Source organism: Anopheles arabiensis, chromosome 2 (assembly GCF_016920715.1).
Source record: "Anopheles arabiensis isolate DONGOLA chromosome 2, AaraD3, whole genome shotgun sequence".
NCBI classification, from domain to species: domain Eukaryota; kingdom Metazoa; phylum Arthropoda; class Insecta; order Diptera; family Culicidae; genus Anopheles; species Anopheles arabiensis.
Genome location: NC_053517.1, coordinates 51319099 through 51332716, shown reverse-complemented (window position 1 = coordinate 51332716; position 13618 = coordinate 51319099). Strand labels below are relative to the sequence as shown.

The 13618-nt window shown below is 48.4% G+C and overlaps 2 protein-coding genes across 13 annotated transcripts in view; both read left to right on the top strand.

The window, feature by feature from the left end:
• The window catches only part of LOC120897446 (synapse-associated protein of 47 kDa), a 30036-nt gene extending 27644 nt beyond the window's left edge, over positions 1–2392 (top strand). For all 5 annotated transcript variants that reach the window (XM_040302366.1, XM_040302364.1, XM_040302365.1 and 2 more), the window contains one exon: positions 443–2392. In XM_040302366.1, coding sequence (XP_040158300.1) covers positions 443–576 — 134 coding nt within the window. In that variant the 3' untranslated portion in view covers positions 577–2392. The remainder of the gene's footprint in view (positions 1–442) is intronic.
• Positions 2393–2958: 566 nt separating this feature from the next.
• On the top strand, positions 2959–12518 carry LOC120897439 (protein bride of sevenless). Of its 8 annotated transcripts, none has more exons than XM_040302353.1 (6): positions 2959–3107; positions 7107–7612; positions 8747–9628; positions 9799–10245; positions 10339–11789; positions 11860–12518. In XM_040302353.1, the coding sequence occupies exons 2-6, from the start codon at positions 7546–7548 to the stop codon at positions 12199–12201; spliced, it is 3189 nt and encodes a 1062-aa protein (XP_040158287.1). In that variant the 5' UTR covers positions 2959–3107; positions 7107–7545; the 3' UTR covers positions 12202–12518. The 8 variants fall into 8 exon arrangements, with proteins under 8 accessions (XP_040158287.1, XP_040158280.1, XP_040158281.1 ...); XM_040302346.1 differs by having other exon boundaries at positions 7093–7612; XM_040302347.1 differs by having other exon boundaries at positions 7079–7612.
• The last annotated feature ends 1100 nt before the right edge of the window (positions 12519–13618 follow it).

Genomic DNA, 13618 nt, shown 5'->3' with positions numbered 1-13618 from the left:
TTTTAATAGTTTAAACCATTTTATTATTGACTTGAAAGGAACTTGGAACTGGTAAGCAGTTTTGTTTCTTTGTTTTGCGTAAACGAACCATTAAACCCGGTTGCGTTCTCCTAATTGCACACACAGCGTCAGTTATGATAACCACATGAACATAAACATAAAGACCCGCCCATATCGTTTTGCGTTGCAAACTGCACACACAGACACATTGGTTCTATTGGTGTGTTTTGTTTACTTTTGTTAAGATTTTGTTGTATTAAACGACACGATGCTTTGTTTTCGTTATTTTCGTTGCTTTCTTCTTGTGTCAAAACAGTTTGCAGCTTTTCTTTTTACTCCGTTGCTTTACGTTGTTTGTTACATCCACAAAAATTCAAAAGATTGCCATTTTCTGTTGTTTGCTTATCTAATTTAAACCTCGTTTCATATATTTGTTTTTTAGAGGAACAATGGGAGAAAGATCTGGAGGCGGAGCTGCAGGACTACGAGCTGGTGAACGATGGTAGCAACGAGCGCAACAGCAACTGGGAAAAGGACGTGGATGAGCTGCTGGAAGACGAGGCGGATCTGAAATAAAACGAATGTTTCAATCAATTACTTTGTAATATGATCAACTGCAGCGTCACGAAGTAAAAAAAAAAAGAAACGCAGAGGGACACACCGTTCGGACCGCTTAGCTGCCTAGCCATCACCACACGCGACGGGCTTAAGCGGGTCTAGCGCGGGAGTCGAGGGGGAAAGTTTGAAGCAGGAATTTTGCTATAATCGGTTTTGTTATACGGTAGAACATGTTACATTTACCACCACCGCACTCGTTAAGCAACGTAATTATTAAGTCATTAAACACAGCACGCTCGCTCTGTGTGCTTCAGTGTCTCATGTATCGTGTGTAGTATTGGGTTTAGGCGCACTGTGATGATGGTTTTGAATCGATTTCAACCGAAAATGATCCTGTGTTTTGCTCTGCACCCTCAGAGGGAGAGATACTCTCTGGTTTTCGATGGTTTTCTCCATTCTCCTGTAGGCGTCCTTCTGTGTGATCTGTTTTTGGGGGGAGTGGTACGTGGCCATCCTCCCTGTCTCCTTCGTGATATGCGTATGATTGCGTATTGAATTTAATGCACTCTATTGCACACCCGTTTCCTCTAGTGTATCATTCACACACACACACACAAACACTGAGGTATAATTTTTCCAACATATTTTGCAGCGCGATTGCTTTGGTGTGAGAAATTACTATTTTGGGACAAACGCTGCTTGGTGCTCGATTAGGGCATCATCATCTTACAAAGCAATTGATGTTGTTTGGATTGGAATGTGGGATTGTGCCGCTTTCGCACACTCTCACTTACCGATACATTTGAATTAAATGAGTCCCCATGAGTCAGTACCAAACCTTGGGGGACATATATTGAACATTAACGAAGGACGAAGGATTAGAGTGCAATAGCATGATATCGATGGAGAGTTTGGACTCCGCACACTGCTTTAAATAGACCCACTAAGATAGAAAACCGGGCTGGCGCTGTTTGCATTGCTAGCTGTGTTTATAGCGAGTGAAGCTTACACAAAACATACACTAAACACCAATAGGGACATTTGTACGATTGATGTAAAAAAATGAAGGAGATGCAATTGTTTCCAACTTTCTATACCCCTTATATTATGTGCAAATAGTGCACAGTCGAAGAAAATGTGCATCTAAGAAGGATGTGTTTGATTAGCCTTAAGTTGGTTTAGAATCTATACGATAAAATGTGTTTTGTGTCCAATTTGTTAAAGTGACATTTCTTGTGTTTGAATTGAATTGGATTTGTTTTTAGTATTTAATTTTTATTTTATTTTATTTTGTTGTTCCTTCTTTTCTGTTTGTAAAATCACTTCCAAATCGCCAACTGCATTTCCGCCCCGCATCTATCTAAGCGCGGGTACAGGGAAAGTAATTTTATACCAAAATGTAGATGTGATTGCAAGGGCTTTCACCGTAAAACGATAGCACCATCGATAGCACGTCCATTCCGAGCATATTTCAGCAGTTTTCAGCAGCGCTGCTACCCAATACCCAATACAACACAATCTTAACCAATCAACCTTAACCAAGACAAACGTGTGTAGTTAGTATGCAACGGGGAGGGTGGGGGTGGCAGTTGTTAATCTTCTCAATATTCTATCACAAAAATCAATTTATATCCTCCGTAACCTTAAGCTAAACTCACAACCCAACCCGGAAAAGACGGACACAAGTCAGAACAGAAGATATTACGAGTTTGGAGAGAAGGCATATTCTATCAGGGAATGAGTTGACTTGGCATAAAGAGCAGGCGATAGTTTAAATTGGTAGCGAATAAATAAATATATATCCATATACATATTTAAGCGCAAGCAAGCACAACCAACTGCTGGAAGGAAACTTTGCACGTAAAATATCACAAAACATCACAATCACCATCATCAGTTCGCACGCCAATCCGTGCCAATGACTAATTTGTAATGCATTATTCCGTTCACTTGCCACAAGGGCTTATGTTTTATGATTTCGAATGTTTGGGCCATTCGGCCCTCTCCAATCCACGCAGGCTTTCCGCAGACCTGGGGAAGAGTTTTGAGGCAAAATTCTTGACCGAAAGCGCAATCGGAGCGCGTCACGATGGTAACCGCCGTCGGCACAACAACACAACAAACGCGTACTTTATCGACCTTCGCCCGCGCGGTCTTGGCACGTGGAGTTCGTTGGGTAGCCGCCCGAAACCACGACGACCAACCGAAACCCTTGTGTGCCCTGCCGTTAAGTCGGGCTTTTCCAACCTTGAGTGTGTCTGTGTGTGTATAGCGCATAAGGGGAAGAAGGGTGGTTTTCTTCATGGCTTTCCACCGTGCTTCGTTCGCTCGCGTTAGATTCTACAAGGGAAGGGGCCCTCCCGAAGCTCGGCTGGCCATCTTCACTTGCCACACCGTTCAGTTACGTGCAGGTGCTGCGCCGGTGCGCATCATATAGCGATGCGAACGAATTGGTTGGGCGTAAACGAACCGTGACGGCGAACCGCGATCATCGTGTGTGCTGCGCGAGTTGTCACCATAGTGCCCCGTGCAGTTCCAATCAGTTCAGCGTACGTGTTTGTGTGTGTGTTTTTGGTTGCGATTGCGGGAATCATCGCGGGAATTAGTTGCATTTTTTTTACGGTGGATAGACGATAAATTGGAGCCAGCCCGATCATAGTGTGGGAACTTACACAACGAGTGAAAGGAATCGTGTTTGCTCTATGCTTTCTTAGGCAATCGTTGATACACTTTTTTTGCTTGCGTATCGGTTGAATTGTCACAAATGCGTTAATTTGGTTGCGTTGAGACAGTTTCTTGAAGCACGCGGCATAGCAGAAGGTTCAATGCTGTAGGGCTTTTCATATCATAGGGAAAGAGAGAGAGAGAGAGAGATTTGAAACTACGCCATGCCCCTTGGAAAAGCTCCTAAGTGGATTTGTGACCATCAATCACACTCCATTTCGGTACTTCCGGTTTGCTTGCTTTTGTTGCATAAAATCCCTTGACCGCAGGTCATAAGGAACGCTAGAAGAGCGCAGTCCCATGAAACGTTACGCAACTACAGGCTAGTCCGCAACGCATTTTCCGCGACCGCCCCCAGTCTTTGGGCCAGAAGGACTGTTCCACACAAACCCAAAAGCGCCGCTTATGAGTCTACCTCAATCGATAAAGAAAGTGCCAAACATAATTGTTGCCTCCGTGTGTACCTGTGCTGTAGAGCACGCACCATGCCACATTACCACGCCACGACTGTGACTCATGAAGGTGACGGTTGAAAAACGGTGCTACCATTTTGCACGTCACTGTGGTGGTGTTGTGGTATTGCGATTTTTAATTGTTTTTTCTTTGTAACAAAAATCCGCTCGCTATAGTTATGCAAATTTATTATAAAGAATAGAATAGGGGAAAAAGAAAGCCTAGTCCACCCAAGTCGTGGCGTGTACACTGCGTTGTTGGCGGCGACGTGATGAGAGCGCGTTCAACACATAAAACAAAGCGTTGACAACGCAATGAAGCGTCAGCTGCCCCCCAGCAAAGGGACGGTGTACAACAACTAAACAAAAAAAAAAAATACTTATGGCACCGGGCCGCTTATGTCACCTGTGCGACCTGTGTCCTCCTCCTCCTCCTCCTTCTCGCTTCTTGTTAGGCTGTTAGAGCTGTTCGCAAACGCCCTTGAAAGACGTCGCTGAACCACTTTTCCGTCACGTTTTCGGGTGGGCTTCTGGTTTGTTTGGCCTCCGTGCGTCGTTCGGCATTGTTATGGTAACGGATTAGCTGACGACGGTATGCGTACGTACATAGCTGCTACGGCGTGCTCTGCTGCTACGGTAGTAGTAGGCGTACGTTTCTCGCGCGCGCACACCGCGACTGCCGCTCATTCGCGTAAACGGTGGCGGTTGGCCCATTAGTGGTTAGCGGCCAGCGGACGGTGGGTGATAGTTCGTTGCCCATGAAAAGGTGGGCTTCGATTGTGGTGTAGCTTTCAGGTAAAGTTCAGCAAAGATTTGGTGTGTAAATCCCGATCCCTCCGGAGGTGAATTCCACGCTCAGAGATACCACCAACGTACCGTAATCGGGTTTATCGATCAATCGCTAGAATAGAACCAACCCCCTCGGGGAGACACGGTGCGCCAAGTGGTGGGGTTTTGTGCTGGTGTGTTCCACGTTGTTGCTACCGGATGCCAGTGACTTTAGAAGGCAATACACAATCGAAGCTCATTCTTCACTTGGCTTTGTACACTCGGATATGGTAATGCGCAAAGAGGAAAAAAAAGAGAGAGAGAGAGAGAGAGAGAGAGAGAAAGAGAGAGAAAATATGTGTGTGTGTGTTGTGTGGTTGTAAACATTGGCAGCAATTATGACTGACGAAGCAGCAAAACAGGGAACTTTACAACCACATGCTGCTGGGGGATGTTTTTAAAACTTTGAACGCGCCAAGAAAGCAGCGGGGAACAGTAGAGCAAAACACACACAAAACCGGACATGCGTAAGATTGCGTGTGCGGGTGTGCATGCCCCCCTTCCCCCCCATACCCCTCCATTCGATCCCGTATCACGTCACGTCACAGTAAAGATCGCGCGCGTGTTGAATGGTGCATTGAAACGTGAGGGGGCATTAGCATTGGATGCAACGAACCGTAACCGAATATATGTGTGTGTGTGTGTCTATGTTTTGCCGCTTCGTCCGAGATCGGTTCATCAGATCGGGGGGTTTGCTCTTTGTCGTCATATGTTAGGAATACGCACACCGGAAGCAGCAGATACAACCACCTGGATCCTGGATCCTGGTGTCACAACACGGCTGCACATATCCCTGTTGTTCCCATGGGAAATTGAACGATGGTACTAAACACGGTGGGGGGATACATTATCATTATCGATCCCCCGTCCACATAGCAATCGTTGCTCTATGTTCGAACTACACGTTTCACCCTTTCTCTACTGTTGTCCAACTCACACACAAATACAAATGATGCGTGTCCGTTTTTTCCTCCGTCGTCATGTAGGTTAATGCTTCAGTTTTCACGAACCTTCAAGATTCAACACAGATTGCGTGCAAACGCCTATGAGCCAATGACTGACTGTGTGTGAAACATGAATGGCGGTAAACACATAAAGTGTTAGAAGCAACAGATTGTAGTAAACACTAACAACAGTACAAGACAAAAGTCGTTTAGTGGAGAGATCTGATCCCACTAAAAAAAAATGGGGAAGACCTCACCTCAATCAAGCGCCCTTGGTTTGCTGTTATATCTCCATCACTTTCCAATAGATGACCGTTCTCTTCCTTCCTCCTGTACATAACCGCATAACGAGATTAGTAGGCTACAATCAACGCGTGTGATCATACACAGGTCATCACTCTTATAAAGAGGCTTAAAACTTACTAACATGGTCGTTAAGATCTTGTTACATTGCATGGACGACAGAGTACGGGCGAGAATCGAACTCGTATGATCTTGAAGAGGCACGGGAGCGTTTACCGATTAGACCACTGACTACCCACGCTAACACGTGATTATTTCGTGTATACGTAGATAGACTAACAACAGCGTCGCTAAAGTGCATGCTGTGTTAAAAGTTTAAATCAATGAAAGGACTCTGCTCAATCAACTGACTAATTAATTTTATGGTAAATATGAAAACGCTGATAAGCTCAATTAACCAACGGACCACACACACACGCATAAAATGATTTGTTATCAAAGCAAAACAATGCCTGTTATTTTCCACTAATTTGCTTGCTGCTCTTTCTTTTGGTGAGGTTTTCTGATGTAGCACATTGTCCGTTTTAACGTTTCTGCTGTAACGTTTTGCTTTGGCAAAAAAAACGTTTCATTGGACAGCAAAGTTGTGGAGAGGATATAAATAAATAACAAAAACCCCCCCCCCCCGCTAGCACCAATCGTCCGGAAGAGATACAGCAATAGCAATAATCCTCTTCCATAGGGGGAATTAGTAGAGACAGTGGTGTACCACACGGCGCTTATACTCGCGGGTTGTTTTTATAGGTATTGCAGAGGGAAGGTGGAAATTCCTCACTTTCAGCTTCAGGGCGCGGTGTTCCGCTTCGATAAAACGCCCGGACCTTACTTGCCCGGCGCACATGCAACATCGGCGGCTGCAATGCCATCGAACTCAGACGAAGCCGAGGACAGCAGCGCCCCTTCTTGTGGCTTCCATTTGTTTACCATCGCTCGAACTGGTAGGACCAATTGCAACTACCTAGGAGGCCAACACGATCGTGGTGTCGTCGTTTGGTGGTCAGTTTTGTTGTTATTGTTCTCCTCGCCCCTTCCAAATTGCACGCGCCACGTGCCGCGGGAGTACCGAATGTACCGAGGTGTAAGGGAGAGCAGAGAGGAACAGCAGGTCGCATTAAGCTAAAATCGGTTAAACCCGTGAAGTGGCCACTGTCTGTGGTGGTGGTGGTGGTGTGTGTGTGTTGTGCATATGGATTGGAATGTGGGCTGCGTTCTTGCACCCGTCCGGTCTTGCGTCGTACGCTAATGTGAATTGTGTTTGGATGTGAATAGATCGTTCGTTACAGATTCATCATTACAGTGCACAAGAAGGTGAACCTGTAGGTTCCAAGAAAAGATCCACGATTCAGCTAGTGTGAATGAGGTGATAACGAAATGAAATCAGAAAAATACAGTGTAAACGTTACGTTTAGTGTAGTTGAAGTGAAAATTGCGCCCAAGCACGTGTTTTAAATAGCGCAAAGCGAAGTGTGGATGCCATGTGATGCGAAGCGAGAGAAAGGGCTGCTTTATTGGTGATCGTGATTAGTGAGAAATATCACAGCGGCCGCCCTACAACCAAGCGGCTTAACGGGCGATCTGTATCGAACGATCGAAATCGAAGTCCATCCGCAACACCAAGCAGTAGTGTGGCTAATGAGCGAAAGCAACGGACGCCGCTGCCCGCGCCAACTACCAGCACTGCCCAGTTTGGAGTGTCGTCCGAGTGAAACGTTCCCGCACGGTGGTGCTGCTGTTTGATGATAATGGCGCCAGGAAAATGGTGGCACTGGAGCACACGCCGTGCCTACGTTGCGTGTCTTATCGGTAAGTGGCGATGCTTTCCAGCTTTGATAGCGCACCGGGCGCGATAGGGAAACCTGGGGCCCTTGGAATAGCAAGAAAAGGGCCCGATAGTGGAGCAGTGAAAAACAAGGGGCCAGAAAGACAACGAAAACGTTGTTTGCACATTTAAACGCTTGTCGTGAAGCGTTGATAGAGTAGAGTCTGAGATAATCATTTCGGGCAGTTTGGTCATGAAATGTTCACGAATTAATAGATTAAACAAAGCCTCCGGATGGAAGCAAAGATTTTCTGCTAATTTGACTACATACCCGACCGATTCATTAGTTACGCTTTCCCTGCCTTCTTTGTCTAATGATACCACTCGCTGCGGAAGAATGCATTAGTTATGCATCAGGGCATGATGATGCACTTTTACGTTGATGGTTTTACTTTTACATCTTGTCCCGCAGACGCGGAGGTACGCGATTTAATGATAGGGAAAGAGGAGAGAGAGACAGAGAGAGAGTGAAGGGAAGGAAGAATCGTTTAGAAGGGAGACAAAATAATGTCCATTAAAAGCTATGATCGGTTTACAACATGCCATTCAGTTGCATTTTAATTGCGCCCATAAACTAATGAGCTGTAAAGGCCGATTTAGACGTTGGCGCCGCCGCATCAAAGTGCAGTGCGTGAAGATTTATATACGAGTTCATCAACCGGGAGATGGAATCCTTTTTTGTCACTTTTTGAGGGAACATCGGGAACAAATATATTTGGACTCTCCTCTCCTTCTCGTCATGGTTCAGTGCCCCGTTTTGTCCGAAGTGTCCTGCCCGCTTACCATGTGGTGTTGTGATGCGCATTAAGGGGCGAGCCCGCACCACTCCCAGCTCAATTACACCCTCGGCTGAACACAATCGTTGACGGCGACGGCGAAATATGGAACGCACATTATCCAACTTAGCACGTGGCTCCCTTTCATTTGGGGTTCTTGGCGTACATTCTTGTCTCTTTTTTTTTTTGGGTTGTCTTTATTCGGTCCAGCACGTAAGGCGCGGTAACAACCCTCATATCATTATCGTAAGCAACGAAACAATGGGTTTCTCCGTTGGTTGAATTAAAGAAATATACGTTTTTATATCTTTTTTTGCTTCTATGCCCTATTCTTCCCTACAGGTATTGTACTCACCCTGTGTCAAACGATACCACACGCCAAAGGTCAAAGGGATAATGGTTCGCTGGTGGTGGTGCAAGCGTTACCACCATCGTACTTTAGCGTTACAATGCCTACTGCAACGGAACCGTTGCTGCGACACAAGGCATCGACCGAGCCCGCAGAGCTGTCGGAAGAAAGTTTCACCTCGGAGAGTAGCTTCCTGTCGAGCGAAGATGTCTCCAGCTCCAATAACTCACAGCCGGATCATCCAAACAGTTCGACTGAAACTTCTTCCAGCTCACAAGAAATGGAAGGGTTAAGTGCTCAAAGTGCAGAAGACGCTCAACAATCGATGGTAGTTACAGCTGCCAGTAACAATCAGTATGAAACGAGTTCAAACACATCGCCAAAGCTGCTGACGGAACCGACGGAAGATCATCTCATTGGAAATGTCACCACCCGTCCAATGGTAACTAACGCAACAACAACAACACCAGCATCGATTGCAGAGGATGCAACAGAGTTCCAAAGCACGGAAAGCAACTGTACCGGCCGTCCGTTCATAGACCTGGCTCGCACTGGCAATTTGGAGCGCTATCGGCATCAGCGGACGTTTGCATCGGTACCAACGATACGGGCGGAAAGGAGCCAGCGTACATCGGAGCCCCAGGTACAGCTGCTCAGTGCAAGAAGTGGTGCTGGACAGGAGCTACCTCCGGCCAGTGGTGAGAATGAGGACGTGGAGCTACATGCAGCACAGTACGGCTACCGGATGTATCGGCTCGAAGGTGACCTGATGCTAACGGTGATGATGGAGACGGATGATTTTGGGGCAACGCTGCTAGCGATCGATCGCATCAATGACCTTCGACTGTTGGCCAGCGGGGGAGACGCTAGTATAGGTAAGGTGAATCGAACTAAGGGTACAATATAATATATTCCACTGACCTGCCCGGTCACATTGTTTGGGTCAATATGGGTCAACGAGACGACTGTGTCTCTGTGTGTTCCAGTGACCGCAATACACGGCTAATCGAGAACGTTTGATTTGTTCCACTTCCTCCTGCATTAGGTTTGAACATCATTCACCTCCTCAACATCTCCCTCAGCCAGCGAACACTCCAGCAGGAAGTGAACATCCTTAAGGAGTGTTCCACCAACACGATCGGCATTTTCGTCAGCCCGCGGCTCTGGCCCTCGGTGCGGCTGCTGTCCGAAACGCTGGATTACAACATCTTCCCGCTTCCGTCGACAAACGATGCCCTGTTCACCAAAGCGGCCCACCTGCTGTACGAGCTGCCCTGGACGAACGGCAACTCGTCCGCCATGGTGTACTCGGGCTCGAACGAGCTGTCCACCCGCTTCAATGCCATTTGCCGGCACGAGCATCTCTGTCTCGAGAACTACCCCAGCAGCGACACCATCTACATCCAGCTGGGCCTGGAACCGGCCATCAGCTTTGCCATCAACGGTACGCTTGTGCTCGTCCTCACCGCGCACGATCGTTTGTATCTTCCTGGTGAGTTGAACCCCTTTCTGGTCGTTGGTTTAGGCAAACCTTCTGAATCTGCACTCATTAACATGCATCTTTGGTGTCGTGTTTGTGTTTTAGATCTTCCTGTTGGTGCTTACGTGATTGCGGAAGCAGAGCTGAATGTGGCCTCGCTCGGTCACTCCTGGGAACGGTACGGCACCAGCATCCGCGGCTCGGAACTGCTCGTCACTGGCGGGCTGTTGCTGGAGGTGATCGATCTGCTGAACCGCCCTGGAAGCGACTGTCGCAATGCCAGCATCGAGTGTATGAACAATTGGAAGTATCATGCGAAACGATCAAGCACGGAGGTACTCAACCATCTCCAGCTGAAGAATGCCACCCAGTCGATTAAGTTCGAGCTGCGGCAGAAACGAACCATCGTGCACGTTCGTGCAAACGATACCGAGCCAGCAGCCACCGCCGATGCGGATCCAGACGCGACCGAGCTGAAGTTAGTCGCCAGCTCGAACGCGATCACCAACTACACGACCGTGTACGGGCGGCTAGCGACCAGCCCGGACGCACCGTCGAAGCTCGGCACGATCTTTTACTGCGCGAAAGAGTTCGAAATACGCCATCCGGATTTCATCGAGCGGCACCATCGGCCCCCGGTGTACTACGGCACGTCCACCGACGCGGAGGAGTACGGCGACATGTACTGGCAGCTCAAGATGGAGGCGTGGGTTGCGGCCGGCCTTACCGTATCGTCGCTGGGCATACTGCTCTGCGCCGCGATACTGATCTTTCTGATCGTGCGCGTCTGCATGGACGACATCCTGGAGGGGCACCCGCTCGGTAGCATTTTGTTGCTGATAAGCTTGATACTGCAGTTTGCCGCCTTCATACCGTTCAGCCTGGAGTACACGGGCTACACGACGGATCTGGCGGGCCATCGGACGGACACGATGCTGACCTGGAACGCGCACTGCACGGTGAAGATCTTCCTCGTGTCCATGTGCTACTGCATGACGTTCTCGCTGCTGCTGTGCCGTGCGATCATGCTCGCCTCGATCGGCAGCGAGGGTGGCTTCCTATCGCATATCAATGGCTACATCCAGAGCGTCATCTGCGGCTTCAGCACGCTGGTGCAGCTCGGGCTGTCCACACAGCTCGTGATCGTGCTGCACGCGAACGCACACAGCATCTCCTGCGGCGAGATTTACTACGGCCACTGGTTCTGGGCGGTGATTGCGTACGACGGTGTGCTGCTGGTGTCGCTCATCTTCCTTGCGCCGTTCATTTTCCGCTCGCAGCGCAACTACCGGGAGGGGCTGCTGCTCGTCACGGGATCGGTGCTGTGTTTGGTTATCTGGACGGTTTGGATTCCGCTCTGCATGTTCGGGTACGAATGGCGGGAAGCGGCCATTTCGCTCGGCATGGTTGCCACTGCGCTGGCCGTGCTGGTGGGTATCATGATACCGCGCTGCTTCCTGATGGTGCGCAGCATCGCACGATCGGATCTGGTGCAAGCGCTACCCTCGCTCACGTCGCTCGCCTTTGCCCAAGCAAATCAGTTCATTTCGGACCAGGTAAGTAGCTAGGAGTGTGTTATGGCGAATACGAATTGGTCCTACATCTTTATGCTTTTTCATTTTTTAGAGTGTCTATGAATGCGTCAATCCGGCAATGCGCCAACGATCACCCACGGACGATAGTTTCGTGATGGATCAGGACCTCGACGAGGCGTACTCGGCAAACAGCGAAATTCCAACGCTACCACTGCGGGGCCAGCGACGCTTGCGGCAGGAAAATGGCACCATTACCATGAGCACCAGCAATGGCACGATTGGCGGCAATCATAATGGCACGCTCGTATCTCCGATGGATCGACCGGTGGGCAACGTGACCCACATAGCACCCAACTTTTACGGCATCTCCAATCCGTACAGCTGTTCCGACTCGATCACATCCATTTCGCCGAACAAAATTACCCGATTCTAGAGCGTTCTAGCAGAGCTCCGCTACACTACACAGACTCGGTGCAATCGCATACATTCTAGTCATAAAGAGGAAGCAAAAAAATCCAACCGATGTTTTTTTACACATCGTTGCACCGTTAAGTTGGTGTTTCTGCGTGGCGCGCGCGTGTGTGTGTGTTTTTTTAACTTTCATCACCGTGAGAGACAATGTTTATTTCCATGTACTGAACTTCGATATCTTTCGATGTTTTATTCCGTAAGCTTAATGTAAGAATTAATTTATTGTAATGCAAACAAAATAAAAAATGGACACACGAAACAAGAACAATGACAACCGTAGGAACATTTGTCTTTAATCAAACGATTTTTTCGCAATGGAATTACTTACCCATAAAACTACTTTACATTTAATTCGTGTATTTATACACGCTCTCTCTCTCTCTCTCTCTCTCTCTCTCTCTCTCTCTCTCTTTCTCTCTCTCTCTCTCTCTCTCTCTCTCTCTCTCTCTCTCTCTCTCTCTCTCTCTCTCTCTCTCTCTTATTGGCCTGCTCACGATAGAGCACGTCGATGGGACATGGCCCGGTCAACAATTATTCTCCAGGATGCTCGGTCCCTGGCTGCAGCCTCCCATCCATGTAGACACCCGATCTCCGTCAGGTCTCGCTTCACCTGATCCAGCCATCGAGTTCGCTGTGTTCCCCTGCGCTTTATGCCGAACTGAGGATCGCTGCCAAGCACCTTCTTGGTGGGGCATGAGTCTGGCATCCTCATGACATGCCCGAGCCAATGCCAATCCAATACTTGCTGCTTCGCATTTGAGTCGGGTGTACGCCTCACACACCTTCGTTGATGTCCTGCCGATGTCATCCGCGAAGCCAAGAAATTGGAGAGATCGGTAGAGGATTGTGCCACGGATGTCGTGGTCTAGCCCTGCGCCTCGAAAGCCACCTTCCAGGGCGATGTTGAAGAGCAGACAGGAGTGTCCATCACCTTGCCTCAGACCCCTGTGAGATTCGAACGATTCCGACGTCAAGTTCGACACTCTCACCTTGCACTGCACCCCGTTCATGGTGGGCTCTAACAGCCGGATCAACTTCCCAGGGAAGTGGTACCGCTGCATGATGCTCCATAATTCCTTCGGGTCTATGGTATCGTAGGCCGCCTTGAAGTCGATAAACAGGTGATGCGTAGGGATCTGGGGTTCTCGGCAATTCTGGAAGATCTGACGTAGAGTAAAAATTTGGTCGGTGGTGGATTTGCCTCCAACAAACCCAGCTTGGTAGCTGCCGACAAAATTTGTAGCAAGGGGCGCAAGTCTGAAGAACAGGATCTGGGACAGGATCTTGTAGGCGGCATTCAGGACTATGATGGCTCGGAAATTCGAGCAATCCAGCCTCTCGCCCTATTTTGTAGACAGGGTGAATAACACCCAGCTTCC

Excerpts from the sequence above, each read along its gene's own strand:
- LOC120897439 (XM_040302353.1), top strand. The coding sequence starts at position 7,546 with ATGATAATGGCGCCAGGAAAATGGTGGCACTGGAGCACACGCCGTGCC. Across the intron at positions 10,246-10,338 it reads CGATCGTTTGTATCTTCCTG|ATCTTCCTGTTGGTGCTTAC; the intron begins GTGAGTTGAACC and ends TTTGTGTTTTAG. Across the intron at positions 11,790-11,859 it reads ATCAGTTCATTTCGGACCAG|AGTGTCTATGAATGCGTCAA; the intron begins GTAAGTAGCTAG and ends TTCATTTTTTAG.